The sequence below is a fragment of the Oncorhynchus kisutch genome, linkage group LG17 (genome assembly GCF_002021735.2).
Source record: "Oncorhynchus kisutch isolate 150728-3 linkage group LG17, Okis_V2, whole genome shotgun sequence".
Lineage (NCBI taxonomy): Eukaryota > Metazoa > Chordata > Actinopteri > Salmoniformes > Salmonidae > Oncorhynchus > Oncorhynchus kisutch.
This window is the reverse complement of record NC_034190.2, coordinates 2,184,221-2,202,323: the sequence shown is the minus strand read 5'-3', so window position 1 is coordinate 2,202,323 and position 18,103 is coordinate 2,184,221. Positions and strand designations below refer to the sequence as shown.

Below are 18,103 nucleotides of genomic sequence, written 5' to 3'. Positions count from 1 at the left end.
AAGACTATACCATCTAGGACACAGACAGGACACATTCAACAAGAGAGCAAAGTTAACTAAAAAGACTATACCATCTAGGACACAGACAGGACACATTCAACAAGAGAGCAAAGTTAACTAAAAAGACTATACCATCTAGGACAAAGTCAGGACACATTCAACAAGAGAGCAAAGTTAACTAAAAAGACTATACCATCTAGGACAAAGTCAGGACACATTCAACAAGAGAGCAAAGTTAACTAAAAAGACTATACCATCTAGGACAAAGTCAGGACACATTCAACAAGAGAGCAAAGTTAACTAAAAAGACTATACCATCTAGGACAAAGTCAGGACACATTCAACAAGAGAGCAAAGTTAACTAAAAAGACTATACCATCTAGGACAAAGTCAGGACACATTCAACAAGAGAGCAAAGTTAACTAAAAAGACTATACCATCTAGGACAAAGTCAGGACACATTCAACAAGAGAGGAAAGCTAACTAAAAAGACTATACCATCTAGGACAAAGTCAGGACACATTCAACAAGAGGAAAGCTAACTAAAAAGACTATACCATCTAGGACACATTCAACAAGAGAGGATAGCTTTTAGCTTTCACTTTCACGAGAAAACACAGAGAGAAATGTATGTGTCACTCCTTTGTAGAAGGCCAGAACGTGAAATAAATTAAACATCCCGAGGTTAATGCTGTAGATATTGTTATAAGGGAGTGTGAGACTATTGAAACATGTAACTTCCAGAGTTGTATTGTTGTTGTTATAGTTTACAGATTGCTGAAAGTGCTGCTGTTGCTAGCTAGCATGCCTTTCTGTGATGCAGACGGTTAGCTGAGCGGCTGACTGGTGCTGGCGTTGCATTATGGGAGATGTAGTTTTAGGCCACTAAGGTCCGAATGGGATAGAGGCGATTTCAGTGTTTTTGTACGTGAGTTGTTGTATTTTGCTACTGTCAACACTGAGAGCACCTAGCAATGTATTGGGAGATGTGAGACAGGATGTGTGTTTTACCTTTCTTCATGCTCCTGTGGAGAACAACTTGTCAGTTGGTGCATTGGAGACTGATGTGTTCCTGTCCTGTCTTTTCACAGATCGACATAAAAACCAAAAAGAGCCGTGGTGTCGCTCTTCATTCAGGTTCTCCTGTGGTACCGCTACATATTGAATCTCCTCTCAAACATTTTAGAAAAAGCTGTTACTCACTACCTTCCTGTAGACGGAATAATATATACGGATATGCTTCAGTCTGGTTTTAGACCCCATCATAGCACTAAGACTGCACTTGTGAAGGTGGTAAATGACCTTTTAATGGCGTCAGACCGAGGCTCTGCATCTGTCCTCGTGCTCCTAGACCTTAGTGCTGCTTTTGATACCATCAATCACCACATTCTGTTGGAGAGATTACATACCCAAATTGGTCGACACGGACAAGTTCTGGCCTGGTTTAGATCTTATCTGTCTGAAAGTTATAGATTTGTCCTCTGACAAATCAACTGTAAATCAAGGGTTGCATTTTAGGATCACAATTTTTTTCACTATATATTCTATCTCTTGGTGATGTCATTCTGAAACATAATGTAAACTTTCACTGCTATGGGAACGATACACAGCTGTACATTTCGATGAAACTTGGTGAAGCCCAAAAATTGCCCTCGCTAGAAGCCTGTGTTACAGACGTGAGGAAACAGAGATGCTAGTTCTAGGTCCCAAGAAACAAAGAGATCTTCTGTTGAATCTGATTATCAATCTTGATAGTTGTACAGCTGTATATTTCAATGTGTTACACTCTACCTGCCTCTTTCTCTGTGTTCTCTGTGCTTTTCATTGCAGATTGGGGACAGGTGGATCTGATTAGGTCGTTAAGGTGACAAATTGCACCTGGGTTTGGGATCAACTAGGAGATAAAAGGTCCTGGTCTCTCTCTCTCTCTCTCTCACTTACTCCCTGAAAGCCTGTGTTTCAGACATAAGGAAGTGGATGGTGGAAAATATTTGACAAAACATAGACAAAAGAGATGCTGGGAAGGAATATTTCAAGGAGAGCTTTTTTCTGTAGTCTTAACATTGCAAAAAAATATATGTTTTGTCGAAAAAATGATGCAGAGAAATGTATCCTTTAGTCAGTGCTAGCCTCCCTACACTAGTGCTAGCCTCCCTACACTAGTGCTAGCCTCCCTACACTAGTGCTAGCCTCCCTACACTAGTGCTAACCTCCCTACACTAGTGCTAGCCTCCCTACATTAGTGCTAGCCTCCCTACATTAGTGCTAGCCTCCCTACATTAGTGCTAGCCTCCCTACATTAGTGCTAACCTCCCTACACTAGTGCTAACCTCCCTACACTAGTGCTAGTCTCCCTACACTAGTGCTAACCTCCCTACATTAGTGCTAGCCTCCCTACACTAGTGCTAACCTCCCTACACTAGTGCTAGCCTCCCTACACTAGTGCTAGTCTCCCTACACTAGTGCTAACCTCCCTACATTAGTGCTAGCCTCCCTACACTAGTGCTAACCTCCCTACACTAGTGCTAACCTCCCTACACTAGTGCTAACCTCCCTACACTAGTGCTAGCCTCCCTACATTAGTGCTAGTCTCCCTACACTAGTGCTAGCCTCCCTACACTAGTGCTAACCTCCCTACACTAGTGCTAACCTCCCTACACTAGTGCTAGCCTCCCTACACTAGTGCTAACCTCCCTACACTAGTGCTAGCCTCCCTACACTAGTGCTAGCCTCCCTACACTAGTGCTAACCTCCCTACACTAGTGCTAACCTCCCTACATTAGTGCTAGTCTCCCTACACTAGTGCTAACCTCCCTACATTAGTGCTAGCCTCCCTACACTAGTGCTAACCTCCCTACATTAGTGCTAGCCTCCCTACACTAGTGCTAACCTCCCTACACTAGTGCTAACCTCCCTACATTAGTGCTAGTCTCCCTACACTAGTGCTAACCTCCCTACATTAGTGCTAGCCTCCCTACACTAGTGCTAACCTCCCTACACTAGTGCTAATCCTCCCTACATTAGTGCTAGTCTCCCTACACTAGTGCTAACCTCCCTACATTAGTGCTAGCCTCCCTACACTAGTGCTAACCTCCCTACACTAGTGCTAGCCTCCCTACACTAGTGCTAGCCTCCCTACATTAGTGCTAGCCTCCCTACACTAGTGTTAGCCTCCCTACATTAGTGCTAGCCTCCCTACATTAGTGCTAGCCTCCCTACATTAGTGCTAGTCTCCCTACACTAGTGCTAGCCTCCCTACATTAGTGCTAGCCTCCCTACACTAGTGTTAGCCTCCCTACATTAGTGCATTAGTGCTAGCCTCCCTACATTAGTGCTAGCCTCCCTACATTAGTGCTAGCCTCCCTACATTAGTGCTAGCCTCCCTACATTAGTGCTAGCCTCCCTAAATTAGTGCCAGCCTCCCTACATTAGTGCTAGCCTCCCTACATTAGTGCTAGCCTCCCTACATTAGTGCTAGCCTCCCTACATTAGTTCTAGCCTCCCTACATTAGTGCTAGCCTCCCTACATTAGTGCTAGCCTCCCTACACTGGCTTCCTGTCAAGGCTAGGGCTGATTTCAAGGTTTTACTGCTATCCTACAAAGCATTACATGGGCGTGCTCCTACTTAGCTGTACGATTTGGTCCTGCAGAACATGCCTAAACGTACGCTACGGTCACAAGACGCAGGCCTCCTAATTGTCCCAATAATGTCTAAGCAAACAGCTGGAGGCAGGGCTTTCTCCTATAGAGCTCAATTATTATGGAATGGTCTGCCTATCCATGTGAGAGACGCAGACTCGGTCTCAACCTTGAAGTCTTTACTGAAGACTCATCTCTTCAGTAGGTTCTATGATTGAGTGTAGTCTGGCCCAGAGGTGTTAAGGTGAACGGCAAGGCACTGGAGGGAGAAACCACACTTACTTTCTCTGCCTGGCCGGTTCCCCTCTCTCCACTGGGATTATCTGCCTCTGCTCCTATTACGGGGACTGAGTCACTGGCTTACTGTTGCTCTTCCATGCCGTCCCTACTAGGGGTGTGTCACTTGAACCGGTTGAGTCGCAGATGTGATCTGCCTGTCCGGTTTTGTGCCACCTCTGGCTCATGCGGTGGGGGAGATCTTCATGGGCTATACTCAGCCTCAGGGTAGTAGTCTGGTGGTCTGTTGATATCCATCTAGTGGTGTGGGGGCTGTGCTTTGAAAACGTGGGTGGGGTTATATCCTGCCTGGTTGGCCTTGTCCGGAGGTATCATTGGACAGGGCCATAGTGTCCCCCGACCCACCCCTGTCTCAGTGTCAAGTATCTATGCTGCAATAGTCTGTGCCAGGGGGGCTTAGTCTGTTAAATTATAAGGGAAAAAACAAAAGCACAGAGAGCCAAATAATGGTTAATTGCGCCTTCTTCCTTCTGTGAGGCTTTAAAATTCTATAAACGTACACTAAGAACCAAAAAAAGCACTGTAGCATTACATGGGCAGGCGGCTGATACTGAGTCCAGAAACACAAACAACCTCTGGTAAAACTGGAAAAAGACAAATAAAAATTGAAACGATGAATTAGTGATACTGTCACGCCCTGACCTTAGACCTGCCCTGGCCTGTTAATGTCTCTATTTGGTTTGGTCAGGGTGTGATTTGGGGTGGGCATTCTAGGTTTTGTTTTCTATGATTTTGTGTTTCTATGTTTTGGCCGGGTATGGTTCTCAATCAGGGACAGCTGTCTATCGTTGTCTCTGATTGGGAACCCTTTTCCCTCCTTTTTGTGTGGACAGTTGACTTTGTTTATGGCCTTTAGCTTCACGGTTTGTTGTTGTAGTGTTTGTTTTGTTCGACGTCTTTTCAAATAAAAAGAAAATGTCCGCTCACCACGCTGCGCCTTGGTTCTTTCAACAGCCGTGACAGATACAAAATGGTGACATGTGGACAACCCATCTACAACACTGTTCAATTTGATGTCAACGCAGAACAATTCCAAATTAAGGATAAATCCATTGGACTCCCAAATTATTGAACAGGAGCTCTATAAGAAACTTCAGGCCTTAAAAAAGCAAGACCTCATGGCATGCTAAATGAGATGCTCAAATTCACTCGTGCGAATTGTCTGTATTTTTACAGGGACAGTGCACATTAATCAACGTTTCAGTAAAAGTGCGGGTTTTAGCCAGCCGGCTAATTTTCAACCGCAGTCCCTGGGCAGGTTATTAAAAACAATTACAATATAGACAATAGCAACATAGAACAGGCAAGACATAGCAACATAGGACAAGAAAGACATAGCATACAGACAGAGCAACATAGGACAAGCAAGACGTAGCATACAGACAGAGCAACATAGGACAAGCAAGACGTAGCATACAGACAGAGCAACATAGAACAAAAAGCAGCAAGACAAAATTCATAAAAGCAACAAAGTGTTTCCACACCTCACAAGCTACAGACAACAGACAACATGGAAAGCGGAAACACACAGCTAGGGACCATGTTCACAAATCTGATTGACCTTTAGCCATGTCTTCAAGCATTTTGTGAAAGTGTGATACGTGGTGCAGTTATGTGTGTCTGATGGCAGTGTATTCCAGACATGGGAAGCTCTCACAGAGAATGCAGATTTACTAAAGGTGCTTTTCCTTAGGGGAACTATACAGTCACTTTTAATTTGATCCTGAGTGTAGGTTATTTCCCTGACATCTGGACTCATAACCCCAATCTTTAAAACCGAACAGTTAGAGGCATTTGTGTGAACCAGGGGATGGTTTTCTGTATTATTAAGTAATGTAAGCATTCCTTCCTTAATAAACACAATGTCTTGAGTAAAACCAAAATTGGATTTATACCAAAACATCCCACGACTGGTCATATTTGGGGTATCGGGGTATCCTGGAAGGATATTGATCTCATCCCGTCAGTAGAGGATGCCTGGATATTTTTTTTAAAATGCCTTCCTAACCATCTTAAATAAACATGCCCCATTCAAGAAATTTAGAACCAGGAACAGATATAGCCCTTGGTTCTCCCCAGACCTGACTGCCCTTAACCAACACAAAAACATCCTATGGCGTTCTGCATTAGCATCGAACAGCCCCCGTGATATGCAGCTGTTCAGGGAAGCTAGAAACCATTATACACAGGCAGTTAGAAAAGCCAAGGCTAGCTTTTTCAAGCAGAAATTTGCTTCCTGCAATACTAAATCCAAAAAGTTCTGGGACATTGTAAAGTCCATGGAGAATAAGAACACCTCCTCCCAGCTTCCCAGTGCACTGAAGATAGGAAATACTGTCACCACTGATAAATCCACCATAATTGAGAATTTCAATAAGCATTTTTCTACGGCTGGCCATGCTTTCCACCTGGCTACTCCTACCCCGGTCAACAGCACTGCACCCCCCACAGCAACTTGCCCAAGCCTTCCCCATTTCTCCTTCTCCCAAATCCGTTCAGCTGATGTTCTGAAAGAGCTGCAAAATCTGGACCCCTACAAATCAGCCGGGCTAGACAATCTGGACCCTTTCTTTCTAAAAATGATCTGCCGAAATTGTTGCCACCCCTATTACTAGCCTGTTCAACCTCTCTTTCGTGTCGTCTGAGATTCCCAAAGATTGGAAAGCAGCTGCGGTCATCCCCCTCTTCAAAGGGGGGGACGCTCTTGAGCCAAACTGCTACAGACCTATATCTATCCTACCATGCCTTTGTAAGGTCTTCGAAAGCCAAGTCAACAGATTACCGACCATTTCGAATCTCACCATACCTTCTCTGCTATGCAATCTGGTTTCAGAGCTGGTCATGGGTGCACCTCAGCCACGCTCAAGGTCCTAAACGATATCTTAACCGCCATCGATAAGAAACATTACTGTGCAGCCGTATTCATTGATCTGGCCAAGGCTTTCGACTCTGTCAATCACCACATCCTCATCGGCAGACTCGACAGCCTTGGTTTCTCAAATGATTGCCTCGCCTGGTTCACCAACTACTTCTCTGATAGAGTTCAGTGTGTCAAATCGGAGGGTCTGCTGTCCGGACCTCTGGCAGTCTCTATGGGGGTGCCACAGGGTTCAATTCTTGGACCGACTCTCTTCTCTGTATACATCAATGAGGTCGCTCATACATCTGGTGAGTCTCTGATCCACCTCTACGCAGACGACACCATTCTGTATACTTCTGGCCCTTCTTTGGACACTGTGTTAACAACCCTCCAGGCAAGCTTCAATGCCATACAACTCTCCTTCCGTGGCCTCGAATTGCTCTTAAATATAAGTAAAACGAAATGCATGCTCTTCAACCGATCGCTACCTGCACCTGTCCAACATCACTACTCTGGACGGCTCTGACTTAGAATACGTGGACAACTACAAATACTTAGGTGTCTGGTTAGACTGTAAACTCTCCTTCCAGACCCATATCAAACATCTCCAATCCAAAGTTACATCTAGAATTGGCTTCCTATTTCGCAACAAAGCATCCCTCACTCATGCTGCCAAACATACCCTTGTAAAACTGACCATCCTACCAATCCTCGACTTTGGCGATGTCATTTACAAAATAGCCTCCAATACCCTACTCAACAAATTGGATGCTGTCTATCACAGTGCAATCCGTTTTGTCACCAAAGCCCCATATATACTACCCACCATTGCGACCTGTACGCTCTCGTTGGCTGGCCCTCGCTTCATACTCGTCGCCAAACCCACTGGCTCCATGTCATCTACAAGACCCTGCTAGGTAAAGTCCCCCCTTATCTCAGCTCGCTGGTCACCATAGCATCTCCCACCTGTAGCACACGCTCGGCCAGGTATATCTCTCTAGTCACCCCCAAAACCAATTATTTCTTTGGCTGCCTCTCCTTCCAGTTCTCTGCTGCCAATGACTGGAATGAACTACAAAAATCTCTGAAACTGGAAACACTTATCTCCCTCACTAGCTTTAAGCACCAACTGTCAGAGCAGCTCACAGATTACTGCACCTGTACATAGCCCACCTATAATTTAGCCCAAACAACTACCTCTTTCCCAACTGTATTTAATTTTATTTATTTATTTATTTTGCTCCTTTGCACCCCATTATTTGTATTTCTAATTTGCACATTCTTCCACTGCAAATCTACCATTCCAGTGTTTTACTTGCTATATTGTATTTACTTTGCCACCATGGCCTTTTTTTGCCTTTACCTCCCTTCTCACCTCATTTGCTCACATCGTATATAGACTTGTTTATACTGTATTATTGACTGTATGTTTGTTTTACTCCATGTGTAACTCTGTGTCGTTGTATCTGTCGAACTGCTTTGCTTTATCTTGGCCAGGTCACAATTGTAAATGAGAACTTGTTCTCAACTTTCCTACCTGGTTAATTAAAGGTAAAATAAAATAAATACAAATATTTACACCCTGATAGATAAACATGATAGATAAACACCAAAATGTACGCTTGCTTTATCGACTTCCAAAAAGCATTTGTGTAACGGCTGTTGGAAGGAGGACCAAGGTGCAGCGTGGTACGTGTTCATCTATATTTATTGAACACTGATTAACAAAAATAACAAAGAGAAAGAACAAAAACCGAAACAGTTCTGTCTGGTGCAGAAAGACACAAAACAGAAAACTACCCGTTCTGGCTGGATGTCAGCTTCCACCCGACAGGGGGACGCTGGCACCGAGCACACCGGCCTGTGAATACTCGGCCGAGACAGAGTGCGCATCACCCCATAGCACGGGGCCTGACCAATCCATGCTCGCCACGGTAAGCACGGGGAGTGGGCTCACGTCTCCAACCTGACTCTGCCTGAGCCCTGCACCCTTCATATTTTACATTAACACCGTATTTGGCCAATTGGTTGGTATCCACAATTCAGAGGTTAAATGCCTGCTCTTTGCAGAGGACCTATGCCTGCTGTCACCTATAGCTCATGGCCTACAGACTGACACAAGTTGCATCTGACTCAGCTCTGCTCCTGCTCTCAGCCACACAGACTGACACAAGTTGCATCTGACTCAGCTCTGCTCCTGCTCTCAGCCACACAGACTGACACAAGTTGCATCTGACTCAGCTCTGCATGTGCTCTCAGCCACACAGACTGACACAAGTTGCATCTGACTCAGCTCTGCTAATGCTCTCAGCCACACAGAGTGACACAAGTTGCATCTGACTCAGCTCTGCTCCTCACCAGCTCTCAGATACCTTGCCCAAGTCCCAATTGACACCCTATTCCCTATGTAGTGCACTATATAGGGAATAGGGTGCCTAGGCCCTGGTCAAACGTAGTGCACTATATAGGGAATAGGGTGCCATAGGGCTCTGGTCGAAAGTAGTGTAATATATAGGGAATAGGGTGCCATAGGGCTCTGGTCTAAAGTAGTGCACTATATAGGGAATTGGGTGCGTTTTGGGACGTATGTCTTACCTCCATCTCAATGCTGTGTTTGTGCCCTTGGACAAACCTGGAGCTCAACTGGAATTGATTTTCACATCTCACAATGCTGTTTATCCTAATGCCTTCTTGGTGACAGAACACTTGATGATGTTTCACATCCATTCTTCTCCCAGTGTTCCCCAACAATGTCATACTAATCCCATTGTGTAAACAGTGTCACGACTAAATCCGTTGGTGGCCTAGTTGTTATTTTTCTCTTAGGCTTTAACGGAAATAAAAGAAGTAGCCAATCCCAAGGACACTGCAGTAAACACAAATGTTTTTGCAAGCAATTCCTAGGGAAAAAAGCAATCTGTTTTTTAAAGATGGGGAGGGGGGGGGGGGGTAACGAGTAGGAGTTCACAGCAAGGCCTCATGCCTCCAAGCATACAAGGATCCTGGTAGCCCCATAGATCCTAATACGTCATTCTATCAGTAGCTACTTCCCTCACAAGCAGACTGTTTATGTCCTTTACAGCTACTGGAACGGTGCAGTGTCTGTTTGCCCTTCTGAAGATGTACTTGTTTGTTTTACAGATATCGTGACCAGGTCATTCACATGAAGTGTGTGTGTGTGTGTGTGTGTGTGTGTGTGTGTGTGTGTGTGTGTGTGTGTGTGTGTGCCTGTGCCTGTGTGTGTGTCTGTGTGCCTGTGTGCCTGTGTGTCTGTGTGCCTGTGTGTGTGTGTGTGTGTGTGTGTGTGTGTGTGTGTGTGTGTGTGTGTGTGTGTGTGTGTGTGTGTGTGTGTGTGTGTGTGTGTGTGTGTGTGTGTCTGTGTGCCTGTGTGCCTGTGTGTGTGTCTGTGTGTCTGTGTGCCTGTGTGCCTGTGTGTGTGTGTGTCTGTGTGTATAGACAGGGTCAAGAGGTTCAGCAGGGCCAGATATGGGGCAGCTGTCATCCTCTGATCACTCTGTTATTATACCACTCTAACTATGTCCCAAAAGGAGCCCTATTCCCTATACAGCACTACTGTTGACCAGAGGGTTCTATATAGGGAATAGGGTGCCAGTAGTGCACTATATAGGGAGTAGGGTGCCAGTAGTGCACTATAAAGGGAGTAGGGTGCCAGGAGTGCACTATAAAGGGAGTAGGGTGCCAGTAGTGCACTATGTAGGGAATGGGGTGCCAGTGGTGCACTATGTAGGGAATTGGGTGCCAGTAGTGCACTATAAAGGGAATAGGGTGCCAGTGGTGCACTATATAGGGAATAGGGTGCCAGTGGTGCACTATGTAGGGAATAGGGTGCCTGGGCCCTGGTTAATAGTAGTGCACTATGAAGAATGAAACATAAACCACATGTTCAGATGTATCTCATGTTGAGAGGTACTGCAGTGGGAGGGGGGGGGGTCACCAAAATAAAACTGCTTCCTATCCAACTCGAGGGGATAGGAAGCAGGGCCCTCTGAGGAAGTGGTGGATAGGGCTGCTGTACCTGCTTTTATCGTTGAGTCGTGAGATCTCCTGATTCTGCTGGAGGACGTGTTTCTCTAGACGGTTAGTGAACAGAGAATACTCTAACAGCTGAATCTCCATTCTACTGGTCTGGTTCAGCACCTGGGGAGGGAGGCAGGGAGGGGGGAGCGAGGGAGGGAGGGGGAGCGAGGGAGGGGGGAGTGAGGGAGTGAGGGAGGGGGAGTGAGGGAGGGCAGGAGCGAGGGAGGGCGGGCGGGAGCGAGGGAGGAAGAGAGGGACGGGGGAGCGAGGGAGGGAGGGAGGGAGGGAGAGAGGGAACGGGGGAGGGAGGGAGGGAGGGAGGGAGGGAGGGAGGGAGGGAGGGAGGGAGGGAGGGAGGGAGGGAGGGAGGGAGGGAGGGAGGGAGGGAGGGAGGGAGGGAGGGAGGGAGGGACAGGGGATCGAGGGAGGGAGGGACAGAAAGATAGGTAAGAGTTCAAAAATAGGAGTTATTTATTTACCTGACAAAGACCATTAAGATCAAGATGCTGTTAAGGATCTCTTTCTAATCTAACACCAAGACATCTGGATTACATTACTTCCATAGAGATTATTGAGTAAGAGGGCATTTGCATTCTTAACAGCTCCACATCAGAAACAGCTAGATAAACAGGGAGGGCCCCTGTTATACAACATCAAATATCAGTTAGCAAAGTTTGACCATTGCAATCTGGCCTACAATCTTATCTTATTTTAGCAGCTAGCCTGATAACCAACCAGTTAAAATATTTGGACATCATGGATCCAGAGAGAGAGAGAGAGGGAGAGAGGGAGAGAGGGAGGGAGGGAGGGATGGAGAGAGAGAGAGAGGGAGAGAGGGAGAGAGGGAGGGAGAGAGAGAGAGAGAGAGAGAGAGAGAGAGAGAGAGAGCCTGATAGAGGAACTTGTGATAATACCAAAACACATCATCCTGTCATAACAGCACTACGGTACAACTAAGGACCATCTGTGTTATGGCTCCACGTTGGCTGTTTGAACTGGCTGATGGTCAGTCACCTAATTCAACTCAGCATGTCAATCAAAGTGTATCCGCTGAAAGACAACAGATCTCAGAGCAGTGGCCAACACCTTGTCCTGGAGTGGCACAGGATCTCCTTCTAATTACAAATAAACCAGGGAAAACTAGCCTAATCAATGACTTACACCGGGGACAGCTAGCCTGATCAATGAATCACACCGGGGACAACTAGCCTAATCAATTAATCACACCAGGGACAACTGGCCTAATTAATCAATCACACCAGGGACACCTGGCCTAATCAATAAATCACACCAGGGACAACTAATCTAAACCACCTGAGACACCTTGGTCTGCTCTAAAACATCTGGGACACCTTGGTCTGCTCTAAAACATCTGGGACACCTTGGTCTGCTCTAAAACACCTGAGATATCTTGGTCTGATCTAAAACACCTGGGACACCTTGGTCTGCTCTAAAACACCTGAGACACCTGAGACACCTTGGTCTGATCTAAAACACCTGAGACACCTGGGACAACTTGGTCTGCTCTAAAACATCTGAGACACCTTAGTCTGATCGAAAACACCTGAGACACCTTGGTCTGCTCTAAAACATCTGAGACACCTTAGTCTGATCCAAAACATCTGGGACACCTTGGTCTGCTCTAAAACACCTGAGACACCTGGGACACCTTGGTCTGCTCTAAAACATCTGGGACACCTTGGTCTGCTCTAAAACACCTGAGACACCTTGGTCTGCTCTAAAACATCTGAGACACCTTAGTCTGATCCAAAACACCTGGGACACCTTGGTCTGCTCTAAAACACCTGAGACACCTGAGACACCTTGGTCTGATCTAAAACACCTGAGACACCTGGGACACCTTGGTCTGCTCTAAAACATCTGGGACACCTTGGTCTGCTCTAAAACACCTGAGACACCTCTGTCTGCTCTAAAACATCTGAGACACCTTAGTCTGATCCAAAACATCTGGGACACCTTGGTCTGCTCTAAAACACCTGAGACACCTTGGTCTGATCTAAAACACCTGAGACACCTTGGTCTGATCTAAATCTCCTGAGACACCTGGGACAACTTGGTCTGCTCTAAAACAACTGAGACACCTTGGTCTGCTCTAAAACATCTGGGACACCTTGGTCTGCTCTAAAACACCTGAGACACCTTGGTCTGCTCTAAAACATCTGAGACACCTTAGTCTGCTCTAAAACATCTGGGACACCTTGGTCTGCTCTAAAACACCTGGGACACCTTGGTCTGCTCTAAAACACCTGAGACACCTGGGACAACTTGGTCTGCTCTAAAACACCTGAGACACCTTGGTCTGCTCTAAAACACCGGAGACACCTGGGACAACTTGGTCTGCTCTAAAACACCTGAGACACGTTGGTCTGATCTAAAACATCTGGGACACCTTGGTCTGCTCTAAAACACCTGAGACACCTTGGTCTGCTCTAAAACACCTGAGACACCTTGGTCTGCTCTAAAACACCTGAGACACCTGGGACAACTTGGTCTGCTCTAAAACACCTGAGACACCTTGGTCTGCTCTAAAACACCGGAGACACCTGGGACAACTTGGTCTGCTCTAAAACACCTGAGACACCTTGGTCTGATCTAAAACATCTGGGACACCTTAGTCTGCTCTAAAACACCTGAGACACCTTGGTCTGCTCTAAAACACCTGAGACACCTTGGTCTGCTCTAAAACACCTGAGACACCTGGGACAACGTGGTCTGCTCTAAAACACCTGAGACACCTTGGTCTGCTCTAAAACATCTGGGACACCTTGGTCTGCTCTAAAACATCTGGGACACCTTAGTCTGCTCTAAAACATCTGGGACACCTTGGTCTGCTCTAAAACACCTGGGACACCTTGGTCTGCTCTAAAACACCTGAGACACCTGGGACAACTTGGTCTGCTCTAAAACACCTGAGACACCTGGAACAACTTGGTCTGCTCTAAAACACCTGAGACACCTTGGTCTGCTCTAAAACACCTGAGATACCTTAGTCTGCTCTAAAAAATCTGGGACACATTGGTCTGCTCTAAAACACCTGAGACACCTTGGTCTGCTCTAAAACATCTGGGACACCTTGGTCTGCTCTAAAACACCTGAGACACCTGGGACAACTTGGTCTGCTCTAAAACACCTGAGACACCTTGGTCTGATCTAAATCTCCTGAGACACCTGGGACAACTTGGTCTGCTCTAAAACACCTGAGACACCTTGGTCTGCTCTAAAACATCTGGGACACCTTGGTCTGCTCTAAAACACCTGAGACACCTTGGTCTGCTCTAAAACATCTGAGACACCTTAGTCTGATCTAAAACATCTGGGACACCTTGGTCTGCTCTAAAACACCTGAGACACCTGGGACAACTTGGTCTGCTCTAAAACACCTGAGACACCTTGGTCTGATCTAAATCTCCTGAGACACCTGGGACAACTTGGTCTGCTCTAAAACACCTGAGACACCTTGGTCTGCTCTAAAACATCTGGGACACCTTGGTCTGCTCTAAAACACCTGAGACACCTTGGTCTGCTCTAAAACATCTGAGACACCTTAGTCTGATCTAAAACATCTGGGACACCTTGGTCTGATCTAAAACACCTGAGACACCTTGGTCTGATCTAAATCTCCTGAGACACCTGGGACAACTTGGTCTGCTCTAAAACACCTGAGACACCTTGGTCTGATCTAAATCTCCTGAGACACCTGGGACAACTTGGTCTGCTCTAAAACACCTGAGACACCTTGGTCTGCTCTAAAACATCTGGGACACCTTGGTCTGCTCTAAAACACCTGAGACACCTTGGTCTGCTCTAAAACATCTGAGACACCTTAGTCTGATCTAAAACATCTGGGACACCTTGGTCTGATCTAAAACACCTGAGACACCTTGGTCTGATCTAAATCTCCTGAGACACCTGGGACAACTCGGTCTGCTCTAAAACAACTGAGACACCTTGGTCTGCTCTAAAACATCTGTGACACCCTGGTCTGCTCTAAAACACCTGAGACACCTTGGTCTGCTCTAAAACATCTGAGACACCTTAGTCTGATCTAAAACATCTGGGACACCTTGGTCTGCTCTAAAACATCTGAGACACCTTAGTCTGCTCTAAAATATCTGGGACACCTTGGTCTGCTCTAAAACACCTGGGACACCTTGGTCTGCTCTAAAACACCTGAGACACCTGGGACAACTTGGTCTGCTCTAAAACACCTGAGACACCTGGGACAACTTGGTCTGCTCTAAAACACCTGAGACACCTTGGTCTGCTCTAAAACACCGGAGACACCTGGGACAACTCGGTCTGCTCTAAAACACCTGAGACACCTTGGTCTGATCTAAAACATCTGGGACACCTTGGTCTGCTCTAAAACACCTGAGACACCTTGGTCTGCTCTAAAACACCTGAGACACCTTGGTCTGCTCTAAAACACCTGAGACACCTGGGACAACTTGGTCTGCTCTAAAACATCTGGGACACCTTGGTCTGCTCTAAAACATCTGGGACACCTTGGTCTGCTCTAAAACACCTGAGACACCTTGGTCTGCTCTAAAACACCTGAGACACCTGGGACAACTTGGTCTGCTCTAAAACACCTGAGACACGTTGGTCTGATCTAAAACATCTGGGACACCTTGGTCTGCTCTAAAACACCTGAGACACCTTGGTCTGCTCTAAAACACCTGAGACACCTTGGTCTGCTCTAAAACACCTGAGACACCTGGGACAACTTGGTCTGCTCTAAAACACCTGAGACATCTTGGTCTGATCTAAAACACCTGGGACACCTTGGTCTGCTCTAAAACACCTGAGACACCTGAGACACCTTGGTCTGATCTAAAACACCTGAGACACCTTGGTCTGATCTAGATCTCCTGAGACACCTGGGACAACTCGGTCTGCTCTAAAACAACTGAGACACCTTGGTCTGCTCTAAAACATCTGGGACACCTTGGTCTGCTCTAAAACACCTGAGACACCTTAGTCTGCTCTAAAACATCTGGGACACCTTGGTCTGCTCTAAAACACCTGAGACACCTGGGACAACTTGGTCTGCTCTAAAACACCTGAGACACCTGGGACAACTTGGTCTGCTCTAAAACACCTGAGACACCTTGGTCTGCTCTAAAACACCGGAGACACCTGGGACAACTCGGTCTGCTCTAAAACACCTGAGACACCTTGGTCTGATCTAAAACATCTGGGACACCTTGGTCTGCTCTAAAACACCTGAGACACCTTGGTCTGCTCTAAAACACCTGAGACACCTTGGTCTGCTCTAAAACACCTGAGACACCTGGGACAACTTGGTCTGCTCTAAAACACCTGAGACACCTTGGTCTGCTCTAAAACATCTGGGACACCTTGGTCTGCTCTAAAACATCTGGGACACCTTGGTCTGCTCTAAAACACCTGAGACACCTTGGTCTGCTCTAAAACACCTGAGACACCTGGGACAACTTGGTCTGCTCTAAAACACCTGAGACACCTTGGTCTGCTCTAAAACATCTGGGACACCTTGGTCTGCTCTAAAACATCTGGGACACCTTGGTCTGCTCTAAAACACCTGAGACACCTTGGTCTGCTCTAAAACACCTGAGATACCTTAGTCTGCTCTAAAACATCTGGGACACCTTGGTCTGCTCTAAAACACCTGAGACACCTTGGTCTGCTCTAAAACATCTGGGACACCTTGGTCTGCTCTAAAACACCTGAGACACCTGGGACACCTTGGTCTGATCTAAATCTCCTGAGACACCTGGGACAACTTGGTCTGCTCTAAAACACCTGAGACACCTTGGTCTGCTCTAAAACATCTGGGACACCTTGGTCTGCTCTAAAACATCTGAGACACCTTAGTCTGATCTAAAACATCTGGGACACCTTGGTCTGCTCTAAAACAACTGAGACACCTTAGTCTGCTCTAAAACATCTGGGACACCTTGGTCTGCTGTAAAACACCTGGGACACCTTGGTCTGCTCTAAAACACCTGAGACATCTTGGTCTGATCTAAAACACCTGGGACACCTTGGTCTGCTCTAAAACACCTGAGACACCTGAGACACCTTGGTCTGATCTAAAACACCTGAGACACCTTGGTCTGATCTAGATCTCCTGAGACACCTGGGACAACTCGGTCTGCTCTAAAACAACTGAGACACCTTGGTCTGCTCTAAAACATCTGGGACACCTTGGTCTGCTCTAAAACACCTGAGACACCTTAGTCTGCTCTAAAACATCTGGGACACCTTGGTCTGCTCTAAAACACCTGGGACACCTTGGTCTGCTCTAAAACACCTGAGACACCTGGGACAACTTGGTCTGCTCTAAAACACCTGAGACAGCTGGGACAACTTGGTCTGCTCTAAAACACCTGAGACACCTTGGTCTGCTCTAAAACACCGGAGACACCTGGGACAACTCGGTCTGCTCTAAAACACCTGAGACACCTTGGTCTGATCTAAAACATCTGGGACACCTTGGTCTGCTCTAAAACACCTGAGACACGTTGGTCTGATCTAAAACATCTGGGACACCTTGGTCTGCTCTAAAACATCTGAGACACCTTAGTCTGATCTAAAACATCTGGGACACCTTGGTCTGCTCTAAAACATCTGAGACACCTTGGTCTGCTCTAAAACATCTGGGACACCTTGGTCTGCTGTAAAACACCTGGGACACCTTGGTCTGCTCTAAAACACCTGAGACATCTTGGTCTGATCTAAAACACCTGGGACACCTTGGTCTGCTCTAAAACACCTGAGACACCTGAGACACCTTGGTCTGATCTAAAACACCTGAGACACCTTGGTCTGATCTAAATCTCCTGAGACACCTGGGACAACTCGGTCTGCTCTAAAACAACTGAGACACCTTGGTCTGCTCTAAAACATCTGGGACACCTTGGTCTGCTCTAAAACACCTGAGACACCTTGGTCTGCCCTAAAACATCTGAGACACCTTAGTCTGATCTAAAACATCTGGGACACCTTGGTCTGCTCTAAAACATCTGAGACACCTTAGTCTGCTCTAAAACATCTGGGACACCTTGGTCTGCTCTAAAACACCTGGGACACCTTGGTCTGCTCTAAAACACCTGAGACACCTGGGACAACTTGGTCTGCTCTAAAACACCTGAGACACCTGGGACAACTTGGTCTGCTCTAAAACACCTGAGACACCTTGGTCTGCTCTAAAACACCGGAGACACCTGGGACAACTCGGTCTGCTCTAAAACACCTGAGACACC

The 18,103-nt window shown here is 46.6% G+C and overlaps 1 protein-coding gene across 1 annotated transcript in view; it reads right to left on the bottom strand.

Annotated features, from left to right (window-relative positions):
• Window positions 1–18,103, bottom strand: part of LOC109887325 (angiopoietin-2) — a 97,255-nt gene that overhangs the window by 41,851 nt on the left and 37,301 nt on the right. The window contains exon 3 of the mRNA XM_031795009.1: window positions 10,834–10,955. Coding sequence (XP_031650869.1) covers window positions 10,834–10,955 — 122 coding nt within the window. The remainder of the gene's footprint in view (window positions 1–10,833; window positions 10,956–18,103) is intronic.